Below are 22,612 nucleotides of genomic sequence, written 5' to 3'. Positions count from 1 at the left end.
CTGTATTGCAAAAGTGATATTAAATTGTGTTTGGTTGTCAAATTCCAGTTTGTCTACATTTTAATAAAATGTAATATCCCACTGGGCACAAATTGGTTGAATCAACATTGTTTCAATGTAATTTTTCAACATATTGAATGTGAAATTGTTGTTTTAAGGGTGAAATTTGAATCACAGGATTATGTCATCATGGTTACACATTTTCAACATAGATAAACCTTATATAAAATATGTTGAATTTGCACCTTTTGAAATACCGTTATATCCACTATCAGAAAAAAACTATCGGAGAGTTTATATATCTACAGCTATCCATTTGGTCTCCCAAACCCAGCCCTGCTCAGCTTTAATATGTGTCACTGACTACTATCAATGTGCTATCGAGAGAATGATTTTGAGAGATCTCTTAGTAACTAAATATATTCACTGTTGCTATCAGCCATTCCAAAGCTACATTTTAACAAAGCAAATTAAATGTAAGCATACTTTATAAGTCATACAGTATTTCAATGATACTTTTTAGGCCTAAAAAGCATTTGCAAAGTCATCAACGACTTTTGTTTCAATTCAACCTAGGGTAAAAAAATAAATAAAAAGACAATACAGTTGAAGTCGGAGGTACATACAGTCGTGGCCAAAAGTTGAGAATGACACAAATATTAATTTCCACTAAGTTTGCAGCTTCAGTGTCTAGATATTTTTGTCAGATGTTACTATGGAATACTGAAGTATAATTACAAGCATTTCATAAGTGTCAAAGGCGTCTATTGACCCTTCTTTTTCAAGACCTCTGCAATCTGCCCTGGCATGCTGTCAATTAACTTCTGGGCCACATCCTGACTGATGGCAGCCCATTCTTGCATAATCAATGCTTGGAGTTTGTCAGAATTTGTGGGTTTTTGTTTGTCCACCCGCCTCTTGAGGATTGACCACAAGTTCTCAATGGGATTAACGTCCGGGGAGTTTCCTGGCCATAGACCCAAATATCAATGTTTTGTTCCCTGCTTTTGCCTTATGGCAAACTGTTCCATCATGCTGGAAAAGGCATTGTTCGTCACCAAACTGTTCCTGGATGGTTGGGATAAGTTGGTTTCGGAGGATGTGTTGGTACCATTCTTTATTCATGGTTGTGTTCTTAGGCAAAATTGTGAGTGAACCCACTCCCTTGGCTGAGAAGCAACCCCACACATGAATGGTCTCAGGATGCTTTACTGTTGGCATGACACAGGACTGATGGTAGCACTCACCTTGTCTTCTCCGGATATAGGATATATCGATATATGGTTTACTGTGGATATATGTACTTTTGTACCCATTTCCTCCAGCATCTTCACAAGGTCCTTTGCTGTTGTTCTGGGATTGATTTGCACTTTTCACGCCAAAGTACGTTCATCTCTCAAATTAGGTTGAAACAACGTTGATTCAAACAGTTTGTGACCAGTGGGTGGTGGGGTTTTCAGGCTTGAGTCCAATGACACCGTTTTACTAAAGAATTACCCTCCACTTAATCACAAACCCTGCCTGCTTCCTGTCCTCTGGTTTTTGTTTGGCTCTCTACTCCAACCTCAGTCTCTACCTCATCCACCTAATTCCTCTTCATCACTTCCTGTGAGAGGCACGGCTGGGCAGTGAATCTAGCGTCGATATTAGAGACATTAGACCTTTGTCTATGCGATGTAGGTCATAGTCACAGTGTGTTCATGACCTTGGGGTCAAACTGCCATGCTGGAAACATCTCAGTGCATTCTGAACGTCTGCCACATGCTGACTTGATCTGCTGTGAATCACATCTCCAACTGGTGATTGGGAAACAGCTGCAGGCATAGAGAGAGGGACCAAGTGCTTCCCAATCATACAGGGAGCGGAAAGTACTAGTAGAGGGAGTAGTTGGTGACTTACTGACTTACTAACCCAAACCATTTACCTTATCTGGACTTCAAATATGTAATAATGACTAACAGCACAGTAAGCAAACCTAAAGAGATTAAAGGACTAGTCAAGGAGGGGACCTTGTGGTCTGTAACATTTTGACATTGGGTACTATAAGCTCTGGTCTTTGATTTAAGATTATATTAATGGTCTAAAATCGAGATTAAAGCACTTTTGCAAAAATAATTTTGTTGCTCCATTTTATGGCCCCTGATTGGCTGATAATGAGCCCTTTATCTTGAGGTGAAAGAGCACGAGGAAGAGATACAGTAGTTAAGACAAGAAGGTGGTTAGGTTACATAATACACTTGGGCTACATCTGGGACCATATGTTGAGAAGTCAGCACAGGGTCTTTAGTACTGTTATAGAGCAAGGCCTGGTGTTCTAGGGTTAGGGTATTTCCAGGAAAAGACATTAGCTCGTCACATCAATCTAGCAGTCATTCTATGTGGCGCTAACATGGAGGGCTATCTACAGTGCCTTGCGAAAGTATTCGGCCCCCTTGAACTTTGCGACCTTTTGCCACATTTCAGGCTTCAAACATAAAGATATAAAACTGTATTTTTTTGTGAAGAATCAACAACAAGTGGGACACAATCATGAAGTGGAACGACATTTATTGGATATTTCAAACTTTTTTAACAAATCAAAAACTGAAAAATTGTGGCGTGCAAAATTATTCAGCCCCTTTACTTTCAGTGCAGCAAACTCTCTCCAGAAGTTCAGTGAGGATATCTGAATGATCCAATGTTGACCTAAATGACTAATGATGATAAATACAATCCACCTGTGTGTAATCAAGTCTCCGTATAAATGCACCTGCACTGTGATAGTCTCAGAGGTCTGTTAAAAGCGCAGAGAGCATCATGAAGAACAAGGAACACACCAGGCAGGTCCGAGATACTGTTGTGAAGAAGTTTAAAGCCGGATTTGGATACAAAAAGATTTCCCAGGCTTTAAACATCCCAAGGAGCACTGTGCAAGCGATAATATTGAAATGGAAGGAGTATCAGACCACTGCAAATCTACCAAGACCTGGCCGTCCCTCTAAACTTTCAGCTCATATAAGGAGAAGACTGATCAGAGATGCAGCCAAGAGGCCCATGATCACTCTGGATGAACTGCAGAGATCTACAGCTGAGGTGGGAGACTCTGTCCATAGGACAACAATCAGTTGTATATTGCACAAATCTGGCCTTTATGGAAGAGTGGCAAGAAGAAAGCCATTTCTTAAAGATATCCATAAAAAGTGTTGTTTAAAGTTTGCCACAAGCCACCTGGGAGACACACCAAACATGTGGAAGAAGGTGCTCTGGTCAGATGAAACCAAAATTGAACTTTTTGGCAACAATGCAAAACGTTATGTTTGGCGTAAAAGCAACACAGCTGAACACACCATCCCCACTGTCAAACATGGTGGTGGCAGCATCATGGTTTGGGCCTGCTTTTCTTCAGCAGGGACAGGGAAGATGGTTAAAATTGATGGGATGATGGATGGAGCCAAATACAGGACCATTCTGGAAGAAAACCTGATGGAGTCTGCAAAAGACCTGAGACTGGGACGGAGATTTGTCTTCCAACAAGACAATGATCCAAAACATAAAGCAAAATCTACAATGGAATGGTTCAAAAATAAACATATCCAGGTGTTAGAATGGCCAAGTCAAAGTCCAGACCTGAATCCAATCGAGAATCTGTGGAAAGAACTGAAAACTGCTGTTCACAAATGCTCTCCATCCAACCTCACTGAGCTCGAGCTGTTTTGCAAGGAGGAATGGGAAAAATGTTCAGTCTCTCGATGTGCAAAACTGATAGAGACATACCCCAAGCGACTTACAGCTGTAATCGCAGCAAAAGGTGGCGCTACAAAGTATTAACTTAAGGGGGCTGAATAATTTTGCACGCCCAATTTTTCAGTTTTTGATTTGTTAAAAAAGTTTGAAATATCCAATAAATGTCGTTCCACTTCATGATTGTGTCCCACTTGTTGTTGATTCTTCACAAAAAAATACAGTTTTATATCTTTATGTTTGAAGCCTGAAATGTGGCAAAAGGTCGCAAAGTTCAAGGGGGCCGAATACTTTCGCAAGGCACTGTAAATATAAACTCAACATTTAGCGTAGCCGCTCAGATGCTGCTGCCACCTTTATCAACATGAGGTTTGGCAGAGAGATCGTTGTGTTGGCCATCATGGTAAGTGGACAACAACCATGTAAAAAGACTTTTAAAAGACCACACACAAATCTAAATGGATTAGAACCAGTCACCTGCCACCTTGGCATCACTTCAATGAAAAGGTTAGCCGTCTCTATATAAGAGCATGTGTGTGTGTGTGTGTGTGTGTGTGTATTGGACCTGTAGAGGATGCCCTTGCTGTGCAGGAACATTAGTGCAGAGGTGATCTCGGCAGTGTAGAAGCAAGCGCGGCCCTCCTCAAACTTCCTGGACTTCTGGATGTGGAACATGAGGTCGCCCCCGTTGACAAACTCCATCACAAAGAACAGGCGGTCCTGCAACACAGGGACAATGGTTCAGTTTGTACATACACAATAACGAATCCCAACTTTATCCACAACAGCTCTACATGTTTGAGGACATACCAAGTTCCTTATGTCAAGGAGGAAGAGACGTCAAACTCTTGTCTATTACCCTACTATACAAAATGGCGCCGACAGATGGTCGCCTCGCTTCGAGTCCTTAGGAAACCTTGCAGTATTTAGTTTTTTTATGTATTATTTCTTACATTGTTACCACAGGAAATCTTAAGTTTATTACATACAGCCGGGAAGAACTATTGGATATAAGAGCGACCGACATCCACTTACCAACATTACGACCAGGAATAGGACATACCCGAAGCGGGTCCTCTGTTTGGACCAGGACAATGGATCTAATCCCAGAAGCCAAACCAAAACAACTGTGCCTCGGCAGACGGAGCGGCCTCTTGGTCAGGCTCCGTAGACGTGCACATCGCCCACTGCTCCAAAGTATACTACTCACCAATGTCCAGTCTCTTTACAACAAGGTAGACGAAATTCGAACAAGGGTTGCCTTCCAGAGAGACATCAGAGATTGTAACATTCTCTGTTTCACGGAAACATGGCTCTCTCGGGATATGTTATCGGAATCGGTTCAGCCACCGGGCTTCTCCATGCATCGCACCGACAGAGATAAACACCCCTCTGTGAAGAGGGGGTGTGTATGCCTCATGATTAACGACTCATGGTGTAATCATAACATATAGGAACTCAAGTCCTTCTGCTCACCCGACCTAGAATTCCTTACAGTCAAATGCCGGCCATATTACCTCCAAGTGAATTCTTGTCAGTTATCGTCACAGCTGTGTACATTCCCCCTCAAGCAGACACCACGACGGCCCTCAAGGAACTTCACTGGACTCTATGTAAACTGGAAACCATATATCCTGAGGCTGCATTAATTGTCACTCGGGATTTTAATAAGGATACCTAAATTCAATCAGCATATTGATTGCAGTACTCGCGGGGGTAATACACTCGATCACTTATACTCTAACTTCCAGGACACATACAAAGCCCTCCCCCGACCTCACTTCATCAAGTCCGACCACGACGCCATCTTGCTCCTACCATCTTATAGGCAGAAACTCAAACAGGATGTACCAGTGACTAGAACCATTCAATGCTGGTCTGACCAATCGGAATCCACGCTTCAAGATTGTTTTGATCACGCGGACTGGGATATGGTCCAGTCAGCCTCAGAGAATAACACCGATCTATACGCTGACTCGGTGAGTGAGTATATAAGGAAGTGCATTGGCGATGTTGCACCCACTGTGACTATTAAAACCTACCCTAACCACAAACCATGGATGGATGGCGGCATTCGCAGCAAACTGAAAGAGCGAACCACCGCATTTAACAATGGAAAGAGGTCTGGGAACATCACTGAATATAAACAGTGTAGTTATTCCCTCCGCAAGGCAATCAAACAAGCGAAATGCCGGTACAGTGACAAAGTGGAGTCGCAATTCAACGACTCAGACCCGAGACGTATGTGGCAGGGTCTACAGGAAATCACAAACTACAAAAAGAAAACCAGCCACGTCCCAGACACCGACGTCACGCTTCCAGACTAAAACCCTTCTTTGCCCGCATTGAGGATAATACAGTGCCATTCTTGCAGACCTCTAACAAGGACTGCAGCCCCCCCCCCCCCCCCATCTCTCCTTCTTTGTGGCCGACATGAGCAAAACATTTAAACGTGTTAACTTCCTTGGGATAGGTGGGATGGTAGCGTCCTCGACAACAGCAAGTGAAATTGCAGAGCGCCAAATTCAAAAACAGAAATACTCATAATAAAAATTCCTAAAACATACAAGTGTTATACATCAGTTTAAAGATTAACTTATTGTTAATCCAACCGCTGTGTCAGATTTCAAAAAGGCTTTACGGCGAAAGCAAACTATGCGATTATCTGAGAACAGCGCCCAGCAGACAAATCATTAAACAGTAACCAGCCAAGCAGAGGAGTAACAAAAGTCAGAAATAGCAATAGAATGTATCACTTACCTTTGATGATCTTTGTATGGTTGCACTCACAAGACTCCATGTGACACAATAAATGTTTGTTTTGTTCAGTAATCCATTGGCACAAAGCGCTGTCACAGCAGGCAGACGAAAAATCATAAAAGTTCGTAGAAACATGTCAAACGATGTTTATAATCAATCCTCAGGTTGTTTTTGTCAAAAATAATCGATCATATTTCAACCGGACAATAGCTTCGTCAATAGAAAAGGAAAAACAAGAAAGGCGAGGACACATCTCTGGAAATTTCCACTGGCCTCTCATTGAAAGTGGTGTTTCTCCCTCATTTTTTAGAGTAAAATCCTGAAACAATGCATAAAGACTGGCCACATGTAGTGGAAGCCATAGGAATCGTGAACTGCGTCATAAGTCTTTGTATGGTGGATAGGCTTTCAATGGAAAAACAGGCATTTCAAAATAATAGCACTTCATGGATGGATTCTCCTCAGGTTGTCACCTGCCATATTAGTTTTGTTATACTCACATACATTATTTTAACCATTTTGGAAACTTTAGTGTTTTCTATCCAAATCTACTAATTATATGCATACCCTAGCTTCTAGGCCTGAGTAGCAGGCAGTTTACTTTGGGCACCTCAGTCATCCAAACTTCCGAATACTGCCCCCTATCCCAAAAAAGTTGACCCTCGCAAGGCTGCTGGCCCAGACGGCATCCCTAGCCGCATCCTCAGAGCATGCACAGACCAGCAGGCTGGTGTGTTTACGGACATATTCAGTCGCTCTCTATCCCAGTCTGCTGTCCCCACATGCTTTAAGATGGCCACCATTGTTCCTGTACCCAAGAAGGCAAAGACAACTGAACTAAATTACTATCGCCCCGTATTACGCCCCGTCATCATGAAGTGCTTTGATTGACATGTCAAGGATCACATCACTTCCACCTTACCGGCCATCCTAGACACACTTCAGTTTGCATACCACCCCAACAGGTCCACAGACGATACAATTGCCATCACACTGCCCTATCCCATCTGGACAAGATGAATACCCAAGTAAGAATGCTATTCATTGACTATTCATTGACTACAGCATTCAACCCCATACATAGAACCCTCCAAGCTCATCATCAAGCAGGAGGCCCTAGGTCTGTGCAATTGGGTCCTGGACTTTGACGGGCCGCACCCAGGTGGTGATGGTAGGAAACAACATCTCCACTTCGTTGACCCTCAACACTGGGGCCCCACAAGGGTGCATGCTCAGCCCCCTCCTGGACTCCCTGTTCATCCACAACTGCGTGGCCATTCACGCTTTCAACTCAAACATCAAGTTTGCAGACAACAGTAGTGAACTTGATTACCAACAACGACGAGACAACCTACAGGGAGGAGGTGAGGGCACTCGGAGGGTGGTTTCAGGAAAACAACATCTCACTCAACAAAACAAAGGAGATGATCGTGGAATTCAGGAAACAGCAGAAGGAGAACCCACCTATCCACATCGAAGGGACAGTGGTGGAGAAGGTGGAAAGTTAAGTTCCTCGGCGTACACATCACGGACAAACTGAAAAGGTCCACCCACACAGATAGTGTGGGTGGACCTCAGGAGGCTGAAGAAATTTGTCTTGTGCATCTGTAAAAGTTGGTCAGGGTTTTGGGTGACAATCGAGAGCATCCTGTAGGGCTGTATCATAGCCTGGTATGGCAACTGCACCGCCTTCAAGTGCTAGGCTCTCCAGAGGGTGGATACAAACTTGTACTGATGCACAATTGAGAGCATCCTGTCGGGCTGTGTCACTGCCCGGTACGGAAACTGCACCACCCAGACTCTCCAGAGGGTGGTGCGGTCAGCACAACGCATCACCGGGGGCAAACTACCTGTCCTCCATGACACCTACAGCACCGGATGTCACAGGAAGGCCAAAAAGATAATCAAGGACAATTACCACCCGGGCCGCTGCTTGTTCACACTGCTACCATGTAGGTAGAGTTATTAAAGTGACTATGCATAGATGAAAACAACAGACAGCAGCAGCGGTGTAAAATGGAGGGGTGCACATAGTCTGGGTAGCCATTAGATTAGGGTGTTCAGGAGTCTTATGGCTTGGGGATAGAAGCTGTTAAGAAGTCTCTTGGACCTAGACTTGGCGCTCCGGTAACGCTTGCCATGCAGTAGCAGAGAGAACAGTCTATGACTAGAGTGGCTGGAGTCTTTGACAATCTTTTTGGCCTTCCTCTGACACTGCCTTGTATAGAGGTCTTGGATGGCAGGAGGCTTGGCCCCAGTGACTAGGCACCTTCTGTCATGCCTTGTGGTCAGAGGCCGAGCAGTTGCCATACCAGGCAATGATGCTCTCAACGGTGTACCTGTAGAACCTTTTGAGGATCTGAGGACCCATGCCAAATCTTTTCAGACTCCTGAGGGGGAATAGGTTTTGTCGTGCTGTCTTCACATGACTGTCTTGGTGTGCTTGGACCATGTTAGTCTGTTGGTGATGGACACCAAGGAACTTGAAGCCCTCAACCTACTCCACTGCAGCCCCATCGCTGAGAATGGGGGGGTGCTCAGTCTTCTTTTTCCTGTAGTCCACAATCATCTCATTTGTCTTGATTACATTGAGGGAGAGGTTGATGTCCTGGCACCACATGGCCAGGTCTCTGACCTCCTCCTTATAAGCTGTCTTCCCGGTTATCAGGCCTACCACTGTTGTGTCATTGGCAAACTTGATGATGGTGTTGGAGTCGTGCCTGGCTGTGCAGTCATGAGTGAACAGAGAGTACAGAAGGGGACTGAGCACGCACCCCTGAGGGGTCCCTGTCTTGAGGATCAGCGTGGCGGATGTGTTGTTACCTACCCTTACCACCTGGGGGCGGCCCGTCAGGAAGTCCTGGATCCAGTTGCAGAGGAAGGTGTTTAGTCCCAGGGTCCTTGGCTTATTGATGAGCATTGAGGGCACAACAGTGTTGAACGCTGAGCTGTAGTCAATGAATAGTATTCTCACATTGGTGTTTATTTTTGTCCTGGTGGGAAAGGGCAGTGCGGGGTGCAAAATAGATTGCATCATCTGTGGATCTGTTGGGGGGTATGCAAATTGGAGTCGGTCTGGGGTTTCTGGGACAATGGCGTCGATGAGAGCCATGACCAGCTTTTCAAAGCACTTCATAGCTACAGACGTGAGTGCTTCGGGTCGGTAGTCATTTAGGCAGGTTATCTTGGCGTTCTTGGGCACAGGCACTATGGTTGTCTGCTTAAAACATGTTGGTATTACGGACTTGGACAGGAAGAGGTTGAAAATGTCAGTGAAGACACTTGCCAGTTCGTCAGCGCATGCTCGCAGTACACGTCCTGGTAATCCGTCTGGCCCTGTGGCCTTGTGAATGTTGACCTGTTTAAAGGTCTTACTCACATCGGCTGCGGAGAGCGTGATCACACAGTCTTCTGGAACAGCTGGTGCTCTCATGTATGTTTCAGTGTTATTTGCCACGAAGCGAGCATAGAAGTAGTTTAGCTCGTCTGGTCGGCTCGTGTCACTGGGCAGCTCTCGGCTGTGCTTCCCTTGGTTGTCTGTAATGGTTTGCAAGCCCTGCCACATCCGACGAGCGTCAGAGCCGGTGTAGTATGATTTGATCTTTGTCCTATATTGATGCTTTGCCTGTTTGATGGTTCTTCGGTGGGCATAGCGGGATTTCTTATAAGCTTCCGGTTTAGAGTCCCGCTCCTTGAAAGCGGCAGCTCTAGCCTTTAGCTCAGTGCGGATGTTGCCTATAATCCATGGCTTCTAGTTGGGGTATGCACTGTGGGGACGACGTCATCAATGCACTTATTAATGAAGCCAGTGACTGGTGTACTCCTCAATGTCATCGTAGGAATCCCCGAACATATTCCAGTCTGTGCTAGCAAAACAGTCCTTTTGCTTAGCATCTGCTTCATCTGACCACTTTTTTATTGATCTAGTCACTGGTGCTTCCTGCTTACATTGTTGCTTGTAAGCAGGAATTGAGGAGGATAGAATTATGGTCAGATTTTCTAAATGGAGGGCGAGGGAGAGCTTTGTATGCTTCTGTGTATGGAGTAAAGGTGGTCCAAAGTTTTTTTCCCTCTAGTTGCACATTTAACATGCTGATAGAAATTTGGTAAAACATATTTAAGTTTCCCTGCATTAAAGTCCCTGGCTACTAGGAGCACTGCCTCTGGGTGAGCGTTTTCTTGTTTGCTTATGGCAAAATACAGCTCATTCATTTCTGTCAGTGCCTGCCTCTGACTGTGGTGGTATGTAAACTGCTATGAAAAATACAGATGAAAACTCTAGGTAGATAGTGTGGTCTACAGCTTATCATGAGATACTCTACCTCAGGCGAGGAATAGCTAGAGACTTCCTTAGATATCATGCACCAGCTGTTATTTACAAAAATACATAGTCCACCGCCCCTTGTCTTACCAGACGCCGCTGTTCTATCCTCCCAGTGTAGTGTATAACCAGCCAGCTGTATGTTGACTGTCGTCGTTCAGCCACGACTCCGTGAAGCATAAGATATTACCGTTTTGAATGTCCCGTTAATAGTTTAATCTTCCGCGTAGGTCATCTATTTTATTGTCCAAAGATTGCACGTTTGCTAGCATAATGGAAGAAAGTGGGGGTTTATTCGATCGCCTACGAATTCTCAGAAGGCAACCCACCCTCCAGCCCCTTTTTCTCCGCCTCCTCTTCACGCAAATCACAGGGATCTGAGCCTGTTCCCGAGAAAGCAGTATATCGTTCACGTCAGGCTCGTCAGACTCGTTAAAGAGGAAAAAAAGGGTTCTGCCAGTCCGCGGTGAGTATTCGCAGTCCTGATGTCCAGAATTTATTTTCAGTCATAAGAGACGGTAGCGGCAACATTATGTACAAAATAAGTTAAAATAAGTTACAAACAACGCAAATAAACAAACAAAAAACACAATCTGTTGGGGGCATGTAAAACATCTGCCTTCTTCTCCAGCTCCATTTTAAGCAATGTACACTGTGCAAATACATAAATAATTTATCTCATTACAGGTTAGGCACACATATGTTCCAGAATATGGGAGCAGGAAAAAACACTTCCTTGTGGAACACGGAGTGCAGTACTGTATGGGCCATAAATGTACCAGACATGACTAGCCAGTACAAGGTGTTCTGTTCAACTGCAGCACACTAGGTAGGTAAAGACTATAGAGCCCTTACTGTGTTATTCTACTGAGCATGTCTTAGATTAACCCAACTGGATAAGTCATGGATATGAATGGCGTAGAGGGGCTCTGTGAGAGATGAGGTACAGCTACAATTTGTATTGTTAAGATATGAAGTACTGTAACTCCCACTCAAAGAAGACAGAACTATGGAGTGAAGATAGAGTGTGGTCTGGGGTAGCTGAGGTATACATAGTAAGCTGTGTCTAGGAGCCAGAGATAACCCATCACTCAACACTGCTCGATTTTCATCCACATTGAAGTAGACCAGCGAGGGTTCAAACAACTAAAACAGAGCTCTGGGTTGTAGAATAGCTCTGGCATCCAGATGGCCATTCACACTGTGCTTCCTGTGTCACAATCAATTTAACCTCTCACACTCATAACGTTAGGGCACTGCTGCCCTCAACAGGACAATCTAGGCATTTATTTATGTATTTTATTTCACCTTTATTTAACCAGGTAGGCAAGTTGAGAACAAGTTCTCATTTACAATTGCGACCTGGCCAAGATAAAGCAAAGCAGTTCGACACATATAACAGCATGGAGTAAAAAAAACACTGTCAATAATACAATAGAAAAAATATGTCTATATACAATGTGAGCAAATGAGGTGAGATAAGGGATGTAAAGGCAAAAAAGGCCATGGTGGCGAAGTAAATACAATTTAGCAAGAAAAACACTGGAATGGTGGATTTGCAGTGGAAGAATGTGCAAAGTAGAGATAGAAATAATGGGGTGCAAAGGAGCAAAATAAATGAATACAGTAGGGGAAGAGGTAGTTGTTTGGGCTAAATTATAGATGGGCTATGTACAGATGCAGTAATCTGTGAGTTGCTCTGACAGCTGGTGCTTAAAGCTAGTGAGGGAGATAAGTGTTTCCAGTTTCAGAGATTTTTGTAGTTTGTTCCAGTCATTGGCAGCAGAGAACTGGAAGGAGAGGCGGCCAAAGGGAGAATTGGCTTTGGGGGTGACCAGAGAAATATACCTGCTGGAGTGCGTGCTACAGGTGGGTGCTGCTATGGTGACCAGCGAGCTGAGAAAAGGGGGGACTTTACCTAGCAGGGTCTTGTAGATGACATGGAGCCAGTGGGTTTGGCGACGAGTATGAAGCGAGGGCCAGCCAACGAGAGCGTACAGGTCGCAGTGGTGGGTAGTATATGGGGCTCTGGTGACAAAACGGATGGCACTGTGATAGACTGCATCCAATTTATTGAGTAGGGTATTGGAGGCTATTTTGTAAATTACATCGCCGAAGTCGAGGATCGGTAGGATGGTCAGTTTTACGAGGGTATGTTTGGCAGCATGAGCGAAGGATGCTTTGTTGCGAAATAGGAAGCCAAGTCTAGATTTAACTTTGGATTGGAGATGTTTGATGTGAGTCTGGAAGGAGAGTTTACAGTCTAACCAGACACCTAGGTAGTTGTAGTTGTCCACATATTCTAAGTCAGAACCGTCCAGAGTAGTGATGCTGGACGGGCGGGCGGGTGCAGGCAGCGATCGGTTGAAGAGCATGTTTTTAAGAGCAGTTGGAGGCCAGGGAAGGAGAGTTGTATGGCATTGAAGCTCGTCTGGAGGGTTGTTAACACAGTGTCCAAAGAAGGGCCAGAAGTATACAGAATGGTGTCGTCTGAGTAGAGGTGGATCAGAGACTCACCAGCAGCAAGAGCGACATCATTGATGTATACAGAGAAGAGAGTCGGCCCAAGAATTGAACCCTGTGGCACCCCCATAGAGACTGCCAGAGGCACGGACAACAGGCCCTCCGATTTGACACATTGAACTCTATGAGAGTAGTTGGTGAACCAGACGAGGCAATCATTTGAGAAACCAAGGCTATCGAGTCTTCCGATGAGGATGTGGTGATTGACAAGAGTCGAAAGCCTTGGCCAGGTCAATTAATACGGCCGCACAGTATTGTTTCTTATTGATGGCGGTTAAGATATCGTTTAGGACCTTGAGCGTGCACCCATGACCAGCTCTGAAACCAGATTGCATAGCGGAGAAGGTGCGGTGGGATTCAAAATGGTCGGTGATCTATTTGTTGACTTGGCTTTCGAAGACCTTAGAAAGACAGGGTAGGATAGAGCAGTTTGGGTCAAGAGTGTCCTCCCCCTTTGAAGAGGGGGATGACCGCAGCTGCTTTCCAATCTTTGGGAATCTCAGAGAAAGAGAAAGAGATGTTGAACAGGCTAGTAATAGGGGTTGCAACATTTTCGGCAGATCATTTTAGAAAGAAATGGTCCAGATTGTCTAGCCCGGCTGATTTGTAGGGGATCAGATTTTGCAGCTCTTTCAGAACATCAGCTGACTGGATTTGGGAGAAGGAGAAATGGGGAAGGCTTGGGCGAGTTGCTGTGGGGGTGCAGTGCTGTTGACTGGGGTAGGGGTAGCCAGGTGGAAAGCATGGCCAGCCGTAGAAAAATGCTAATTGAAATTCTCAAATATAGTGGATTTTTCGGTGGTGACAGAGTTTCCTATCTTCAGTTCAGTGGGAAGCTAGGAGGAGGTGTTCTTATTCTTCATGGACTTTACAGTATCCCAGAACTGTTTTGAGTTTGTGTTGCAGGAAGCAAATTTCTGCTTGAAAAAGCTAGCCTTGGCTTTTCTAACTGCATTACAGCAAATATATATATTGCAGTCAACTGTAAATGTAAGAATGTGTGCGTGTCTCACCAGTGTCTGAAAGCAACAGTAGAGCTGAGTGAGGTAGGGGTGGCAGCCAGCTAGTGACAGCACTCTCTTCTCTGTCATAGTGCACTCAACATCATCATCCTGCAGAATTATGTCCTTCTTCAGCACCTTAACTGCGAACACCCGCTCAGTGCAGTTCAACCGAGCCAGCATCACCTGACATAAGAATAAACCACACACACACACGTCACTAACCCAACTCCAAACCCTCACACAGTCCCTTGTGTTATCGCTCCATAGTGTATCTCTATTGTCTCACCTTGCCGAAGCTGCCCTTGCCCAACACCTGTAGGAAGGTGAAGTCAGTGATACCCAGCCGTCTGGTCTGCTGCTGAGGGTTTCCACTCTCCCTCCTCACACTGAGGGCCCGCACCTGGCCCTGCCCTCCAGGGGACTGGGGGACAACAGAGTATGTATGTAATGTATGTACAGTTGAAGTCAGAAGTTTACATACACCTTAGCCAAATACATTTAAACTCACCTTTTCACACAATTCCTGACATTTAATCCTAGCAAAAAAAATCCCTTTCTTAGGTCAGTTAGGATCACCACTTTATTTTATGAATGTGAAATGTCAGAATAATAGTAGAGAGAATGATTTATTTCAACTTTTATTTCTTTCATCACAATCCCAGTGGGTCAGAAGTTTACATACACTCAATTAGTATTTGGTAGCATTGCCTTTAAATTGTTTAACTTGGGTCAAACGTTTTGGGTAGCCTTCCACAAGTTTCCTACAATAAGTTGGGTGAATTTTGGCCAATTCCTCCTGACAGAGCCGGTGTAACTGAGTTAGGTTTGTAGGCCTCCATGCTCGCACACGCTTTTTCAGTTCTGCCCACATATTTTCTATAGGATTGAGGTCAGGGTTTTGTGATGGCCACTCCAATAACTTGACTTTGATGTCCTTAAGCCATTTTGCCACAACTTTGAAAGTATGCTTGGGGTCATTGTCCATTTGGAAGACCCATTTGCTTTAACTTCCTGACTGATGTCTTGAAATGTTGATTCAATATATCCACATAATTTTCCTTCCTCATGATGCCATCTATTTTGTGAAGTGCACCAGACCCTCTTGCAGCAAAGCACCCCCACAACATGATGCTGCCACCCCCGTGCTTCACTGTTGGGATGGTATTATACGGCTTGCAAGCCTTCCACTTTTTCCTCCAAACATAACAATGGTCATTATGGCCAAAAAGTTATATTTTTGTTTCATCAGACCAGAGGACATTTCTCCAAAAAGTACAATCTTTGTCCCCATGTGCAGTTTCAAACCGTAGTCTGGCTTTTTTATGGCAGTTTTGGAGCAGTGGCTTCTTCCTTGCTGAGCGACCTTTCAGGTTATGTCTATATAGGACTCGTTTTACTGTGGATATAGATACTTTTGTACCGGTTTCCTCCAGCATCTTCACAAGGTCCTTTGCTGATGTTCTGGGATTGGCTTGCACTTTTCGACACCAAAGTACGTTCATCTCTAGGAGACAGAACACGTCTCCTTCCTGAGCGGTATGACGGCTGCGTGGTCCCATAGTGTTTATACTTGCGTACTATTGTTTGTACAGACTAATGTGGTACCTTCAGGCATTTGGAAATTGCTCCGAATGATGAACCAGACTTGTGGAGGTCTACAATTTGTTCTTCTGAGGTCTTAATTTCTTTAGATTTTCCCATGATGTCAAGCAAAGAGGCACTGAGTTTGAAGGTAGGCCTTGAAATACATCCACACGTACACCTCCAATTGACTCAAATGATGACAATTAGCATATCAGAAGCTTCTAAAGCCATGACATAATTTTCTGGAATTTTCCAAGCTGTTTAAAGGCACAGTCAACATGGTGTATGTAAACTTCTGACCCACTGGAATTGTGATTCAGTGAATTACATATAAGTGAAATAATCTGTCTGTAAACAATTGTTGGAAAAATTACTTGTGTCATGCACAAAGTAGATGTCCTAACCGACTTGCCAAAACTATAGTTTGTTACAAGAAATTTGTGGAGTGGTTGAAAAACGAGTTTTTGCCTCCCGGGTGGCGCAGTGGTCTAGGGCACTGCATCACAGTGCTAGCTGTGCAACCAGAGAATCTGGGTTCGCGCCCAGGCTCTGTCGCAGCCGGCCGCGACCGGGAGGTCCGTGGGGCGACGCACAATTGGCCTAGCGTCGTCCGGGTTAGGGAGGGTTTGGCCGATAGGGATATCCTTGTCTCATCGCGCACTAGCGACTCCTGTGGCGGGACGGGCGAAGTGCACGCTAACCAGGTCGCCATGTGCACAGTGTTTCCTCCGACACATTGGTGCGGCTGGCTTCCGGGTTGGATGCGCATTGTGTTAAGAAGCAGTGCGGCTTGGTTGGGTTGTGTTTCGGAGGACGCATGACTTTCGACCTTCGTCTCTCCCGAGCCTGTACGGGAGTTGTAGCGATGAGACAAGATAGTAACTACTAACATTTGGATACCATGAAAAGGGGGATAAAAAAAAAATGAAAAAAAAGAAAAGCGAGTTTTAATGACTCCAACATTAGTGTATATAAACTGTATGTGTATGTATCTAAGTACGTGTGTGTATCAGTTGAGGCTGCTGAGGGGATAACAGATCATAATAATGTCTGTAACAGAGCAAATGAAATGGCATCAAACACATGGAAACCATTTGTTTAATACCATTTCACATATACCAGTCCAGCCATTACCACGAGCCTGTCCTCCCCAATTAAGGTGCCACCAACCTCCTGTGGTTTGTATGTGTGGGTTAACTTGGCACACTATTTCTTCCTCTCCCGCTCTCTCTTTTCATCTAGTTAGCATACCAGTGAGTTGCGTTTGGAGAGCCCCCCAGCCTGCAGCCCCATCTCTGCCAGCTTGTTGGCCAGCTCCACACTGTTGACCCCACAGCTGGGTGCTACGTTGCCTTTACAGCGGATGTGTACGTTCATCTTACAGACTGCAGAGGACAGACACACAACAGACAGGAAGTACAGGTTAATAAGCCATGAAAATGGAACACCTGCCTATAAACATCTGAGAGAGAAAGAATATAAGAAATGAGAGAAAGAATCTTACTCTTGCAGTGTAGACCCTGTCTGACAAGGCCCCACAGTAGAGAACCACAGTGGTCACAGAAGGTGGGAGCCTTAAAGTTGTGGATGTTAAACTTATGGGGGACGTTGATACTGAAGCCTTGATTGGTGGTCTGTGAATGAGAATTTATCAGAATGTCATCACATTGGCCCAGTGGTATAAGGTACTTAAGTAAACAATACTTTAAAGGACTACTTAAGTAGTTTGGGGGGGTGTGGGGGGGGGGGGGGGGGTGTATCTGTACTTGACTATTTATGGAAACTTTTACTTTACTACATTTCTAAAGATAATAATATACTTTTTACTCCATACATTTTCCCTGACACCCAAAAGTACTCGTTACATTTTGACAGAAAAATGGTCCAATTCACACACTTATCAAGAGAACATCTCTGGTCATCCCTGCTGCTTCTTATCTGGCGGACTCAGTAAACACAAATGCTTTGTTTGTAAATTATGTTGGTGTGTGCCCCTGGCTATTCGTTTAAAAAAAAAGACATTTGTGCTGTCTGGTTTGCTTAATATAAGGAACTTGAAATGAATCATACTTTTACATTTGATACTTGAGTATATTTTAGCAATTACATTTACTTTTGATACTTAAGTATACTTAAAACCAAATACTTTTATATTTTTCTCAAGTAGTATTTTACTGGGTGACTTTTACTTGAGTCATTTTCTATTAAGGTATGTTTACTTTTACTCAAGTATGACAATTGAGTACTTTTTCCACCACTGCATTGACCTCGGTTTGAATGGGAGACCATGTAAATACTGCATGTTATAAACCACACAGCCAGCAGGTAGCAGTGTGTGCTCAAGCAAACCATCACATGGCATCATGTCATTGTGCCAGTTTGCTTCAGCAGAAAACTATCCTGCAGCAACAGGAAATGTGAATTATTATGTGGATTATAATGAATGGACATTTTAAGGGAAAATAAAGTCTGAAATTTCAAACTGGTAATTACAAACTTCAGAAGCCTTTTTAAACCTGCATTGCAGTTCTCCTGCAACAGGGTGATCAAATTAAGATCCTACATCTGTATTCAGTAGCTTGATGTTGTTCACCCACAACAACTCAGCACAAACAGCATCCGGGGCAGGGTCCCTGACTGACACAGTTCCTGAATAAAGATATTTTCATCTGCGTCTGAAGGCCATCTGACTGGATCTGGATCTATCAGCTGATGCACAATGCACCTGTAGAACAGCCGATTTTGACTCTGGAATCCCCCGGATAGTCAAAATAGTGTATTTCAGGTACAAAGACAACTTTTTGTCTTTGCATTGTCAGAACACATTCCATTGATGAGAGAGTGATTTTTGGAATGTGGAGGGGTGGGTGTTCTAGTAATGACATGACAGAGATGTTACAGTGTTATTGTAGTGTAATAGGGGTATGGTGTTAAAGTTCAAATGGCTCGTCTCTGTATGTTGTCTCACCGGCTCCTTGACAGGCTTCTTCATGCGTGGACACACCGTGACAACCAACTGATGACATCGCTTGTGAACCACACAAGTGCATACTGGAAAACAGACAGAGAATTAATCAAAACAACAATCAAACCATGTTTTTCATTAACACAGCCGTTAAGTGTGAAAGAAACCCTGACAAAGGCATCAGCTTCCTGCTGAAACACTAGGGATTTTTATCAATTGTTTCTGAGAAAGACCATGTGGCTTAATTATTTGAGATAGAGGCCGGGCACTGTGAGATGATTGGGTTTTGGGTTCAGCAGCTCAATAATAAAAACAGGCCGTGTGAGAGAGAGCTCCGTCTCTGTGGCGTAGCACTGACTTCCTTTCTGAGTGGGCTGGTGGTCACAGAAATGGTGTGAATAAGAGTGAGAGAAAAGAAAGACTGGGGGTTTGAGCAGAAAGAAAGACTCAAGAAAGAAAACAGTGAAAAGGAGAAAAAGGGTCACTCACCTTGGCATTGGTAACCCTGCTTCCCAAAAACACCCCTGTAACAGAAGACCTGACAGTCAGGAATCATGCAAAGCATACTGTTTACATATGAAATATATTTGTAACTGACTGTTTCTATTATAAACCATCGACAATACTATCACTATGTGTAACACGTTAGATGAACTCTATGAGGTGAGGGCAGTGGAGTGTGTGTGTGGTCTTGTATTACTATCCTTGTGGGTACCGGAAATCCCCAAGTCTCCACAAGGACAGTAAATCAAGGAACATTCTCCCAAAGACTATTTTCAATATAGGGATTAGGCTTATGGTTACAATTAGGGATAGGAGTTAAGGTTAGTGTAGTGTTAGGGTACCAGAATGGAAATCAATTTTAGGTCCCCTCAAGAATAGTAAAACATATGTTTTGTGTGTGTGTGTGTGTGTGTGTGTGTGTGTGTCCTTACCAGATGAACTCTTTGCAGTGGAAGCAGAAGGTGGGCTGCCGTAGGAATGTGGACATGAACTTGTGTCCGTTGACCTGGTGAATTTTGCGTTTCACGGCCCCCTGCCTCTTCCTGTTGAACTGCTTAAACACCTTCACATTCCCCGTGGCATCATCTTAGAACATGGGAACAGAATGGGATGGGGGTCAGACAGTATTGGGATTCCAACTGCAAGCTCTGAACCTTTACACCGGATCATTGCAGCTAGCTAGCTGCTATCCGAGTGGCTACTCCTGGCTAACGTCTCTGTCCCGAAACAAGCATCCAGTTAGCCTGGAACTAGCCTCGAGCTAGGCCCATCTCCCGGCTAGCCAAAGAGGTCCTTCAGCCAATTCTTGGGCTACAATACCTATTTTTCCAATTGGCCCTTTTACTGCCGACACGGAGCCCCGCCGATCCATCACGACTGGTCTACCGATGTAACTGTCCGAGGGGGTCTCAACAGGCTATTCTGTTACGATGTCGCCAAATAACCATTTAATAGCCCCAGCCCGCTAGCTTTTCTGAACTCTGTGTCCCCTGTTCGCCTAGTGTAGTAGTGACTACCGAACAGCACCCTGACTCACCTATTGCTGCTCTTTTGACCCTATGATCACTCGGCTACACAGCGGATGCCCCCTGTACTGTTTCAATAACACGGTACCTCATTTTGTTTACCTGTCGGCCCCAGCCTCAAACTCAGGTCCTGTATGTCCTAACCAACCCGCTCTGCCCTTTCATCGCCATTTACACGTTGTTGTCTTAGCTCTCCTGATCAACAACTGTGTTTGCTTTATGCCTCTCTCTAATGTCAATATGCCTTGTCTACTGCTGTCTTGGCTAGTTCTTACTGTTTTATTTCAGCCCTCAGTCCCACTCAAAATGCCTTAGATAGCTCTTTTGTCCCACCCCACACACATGCGGAGACCTCACCTGGCTTAACTGGTGCCTCGAGACGAAACCTCTCTCATCGTCACTCAACGCCTAGGTTTACCTCCACTGTACTCACATCCTACCATACCATTGTCTGAACATCATACCCTGAATCTATTCTACCACTCCCAGAAATCTGCTCCTTTTATTCTCTGTCCCCAATGCAATAGACGACCAGTTTTTATAGCCTTCAGCCGTACCCTTATCCTACTCCTCCTCTGTTCCTCTGGTGATGTAGAGGTTAACCCAGGCCCTGTAGCCCCCAGTTCCACTTCTATTCACCAGGCGCTATCTTTTGTTGACTTCTGTAACCGTAAAAGTCTAGGTTTCATGCATGTTAACATCAGAAGCCTCCTCCCTAAGTTTGTTTTATTCACTGCTTTAGCACACACACATCTTGCTCCAAGGTGGCATAGCAGTCAGACGTCTTTTGTCCTCGTCTTGCCGTGTCCCGTATATATATATATATATATATATATATATATTTACAACTTTCTTCGCATACCTTTTTATATATATTTTTTATTTTCCATAAACTCATCTTCAAAACACTCTCCTGCAACCCGCCTCACCAATTTATATTTTAAAAAAAAGAAAGTATTATTTACCTCAAATCTGTAATCCTCCATAGAAGCTAACCAGAAGCTAGCCAGAAGCTAATCCAGAAGCTAGCCTGAAGCTAACCAGAAGCTAATCAGAAGCTAGTTAGATTCTTTACTGGCTAATCGTTAGTATTCAGCTAACCACGGTTTGTGGTCATCAGCTATCCTTTAGCTCAAAAATCTATCGGCAGTTTTGTACGGCGCGGCTCAGACCGGAACATATCGGACCTATTTTTCTCTCCATGTCCCCGGATTTCAACCGCTAACTCTGGACATTTATACCTGGATCTCGCAGCTAGCTAGCTGCTATCCGTGTGACTATCGGCTTACGTTGATTCCGGAGCAAACATCAATTATTGCGGAGCTAGCCAGCTGAAGAGTTCCATCAGTCACTCCTGGGCTACAATCACCTATCCGGACCCGTTTTACTGCCAACGCGGAGCCCCACCGGGCCTTCACAACTGGACTACCGACGTAATCTACCCGAGGGAGTTATCCAGCTGGCTCCTCCGTCGCGACGTAACCTGAACGCCCATCTGCGGTCCGCTAATCGTTAGCTGTCTTATCGGCTGCTATCTGAATAGGCCTATCGGACAATTTATTTTTTTATTTTATTTTATTTTTTCTTGGGACTCTTGGGACTTCTTGGGACTCAAATTGGATTCATCCCCTCTACCACACGGAACCCCACTAATCCTACCGACGGAAACGCACGAGGTGGCTAAAAACAGACCTCCATCCTATGCTAGCTTGCTACCGATGGCCCGGCTAGCTGTCTGAATTGCCGTGACCCCAACCAACCTCACTACTCACTGGACCCTTTTGATCACTCGACTAAGCATGCCTCTCCTTAATGTCAATATGCCTTGTTCATTGCTGTTCTGGTTAGTGTTTATTGGCTTATTTCACTGTAGAGCCTCTAGTCCTGCTCACTATACCTTATCCAACCTATTAGTTCCACCACCCACACATGCGATGACATCTCCTGGTTTCAATGATGTTTCTAGAGACAATATCTCTCTCATCATCACTCAATACCTAGGTTTACCTGCACTGTATTCACATCCTACCATACCTTTGTCTGTACATTATACCTTGAAGCTATTTTATCGTCCCCAGAAACCTCCTTTTACTCTCTGTTCCAGACGTTCTAGACGACCAATTCTTATTGCTTATAGCCGTACCCTTATCCTACTGTTCCTCTGCTGATGTAGAGGTGAATCCAGGCCCTGCAGTGCCTAGCTCCA

The 22,612-nt window shown here is 44.5% G+C and overlaps 1 protein-coding gene across 2 annotated transcripts in view; it reads right to left on the bottom strand.

Annotated features, from left to right (window-relative positions):
• Positions 1 to 22,612, bottom strand: part of prkcha (protein kinase C, eta, a) — a 51,064-nt gene that overhangs the window by 11,799 nt on the left and 16,653 nt on the right. For both annotated transcript variants that reach the window (XM_021584962.2, XM_021584964.2), the window contains 8 exons: positions 19,813 to 19,966; positions 19,367 to 19,401; positions 18,881 to 18,963; positions 17,417 to 17,546; positions 17,164 to 17,297; positions 14,615 to 14,749; positions 14,338 to 14,511; positions 4,286 to 4,440 (listed from right to left, as the gene is read on the bottom strand). In XM_021584962.2, coding sequence (XP_021440637.2) covers positions 4,286 to 4,440; positions 14,338 to 14,511; positions 14,615 to 14,749; positions 17,164 to 17,297; positions 17,417 to 17,546; positions 18,881 to 18,963; positions 19,367 to 19,401; positions 19,813 to 19,966 — 1,000 coding nt within the window. The remainder of the gene's footprint in view (positions 1 to 4,285; positions 4,441 to 14,337; positions 14,512 to 14,614; positions 14,750 to 17,163; positions 17,298 to 17,416; positions 17,547 to 18,880; positions 18,964 to 19,366; positions 19,402 to 19,812; positions 19,967 to 22,612) is intronic.

The sequence above is a fragment of the Oncorhynchus mykiss genome, chromosome 25 (genome assembly GCF_013265735.2).
Source record: "Oncorhynchus mykiss isolate Arlee chromosome 25, USDA_OmykA_1.1, whole genome shotgun sequence".
In the NCBI taxonomy this organism is placed as follows: domain Eukaryota; kingdom Metazoa; phylum Chordata; class Actinopteri; order Salmoniformes; family Salmonidae; genus Oncorhynchus; species Oncorhynchus mykiss.
This window is presented reverse-complemented; position numbering and strand designations above follow the sequence as displayed.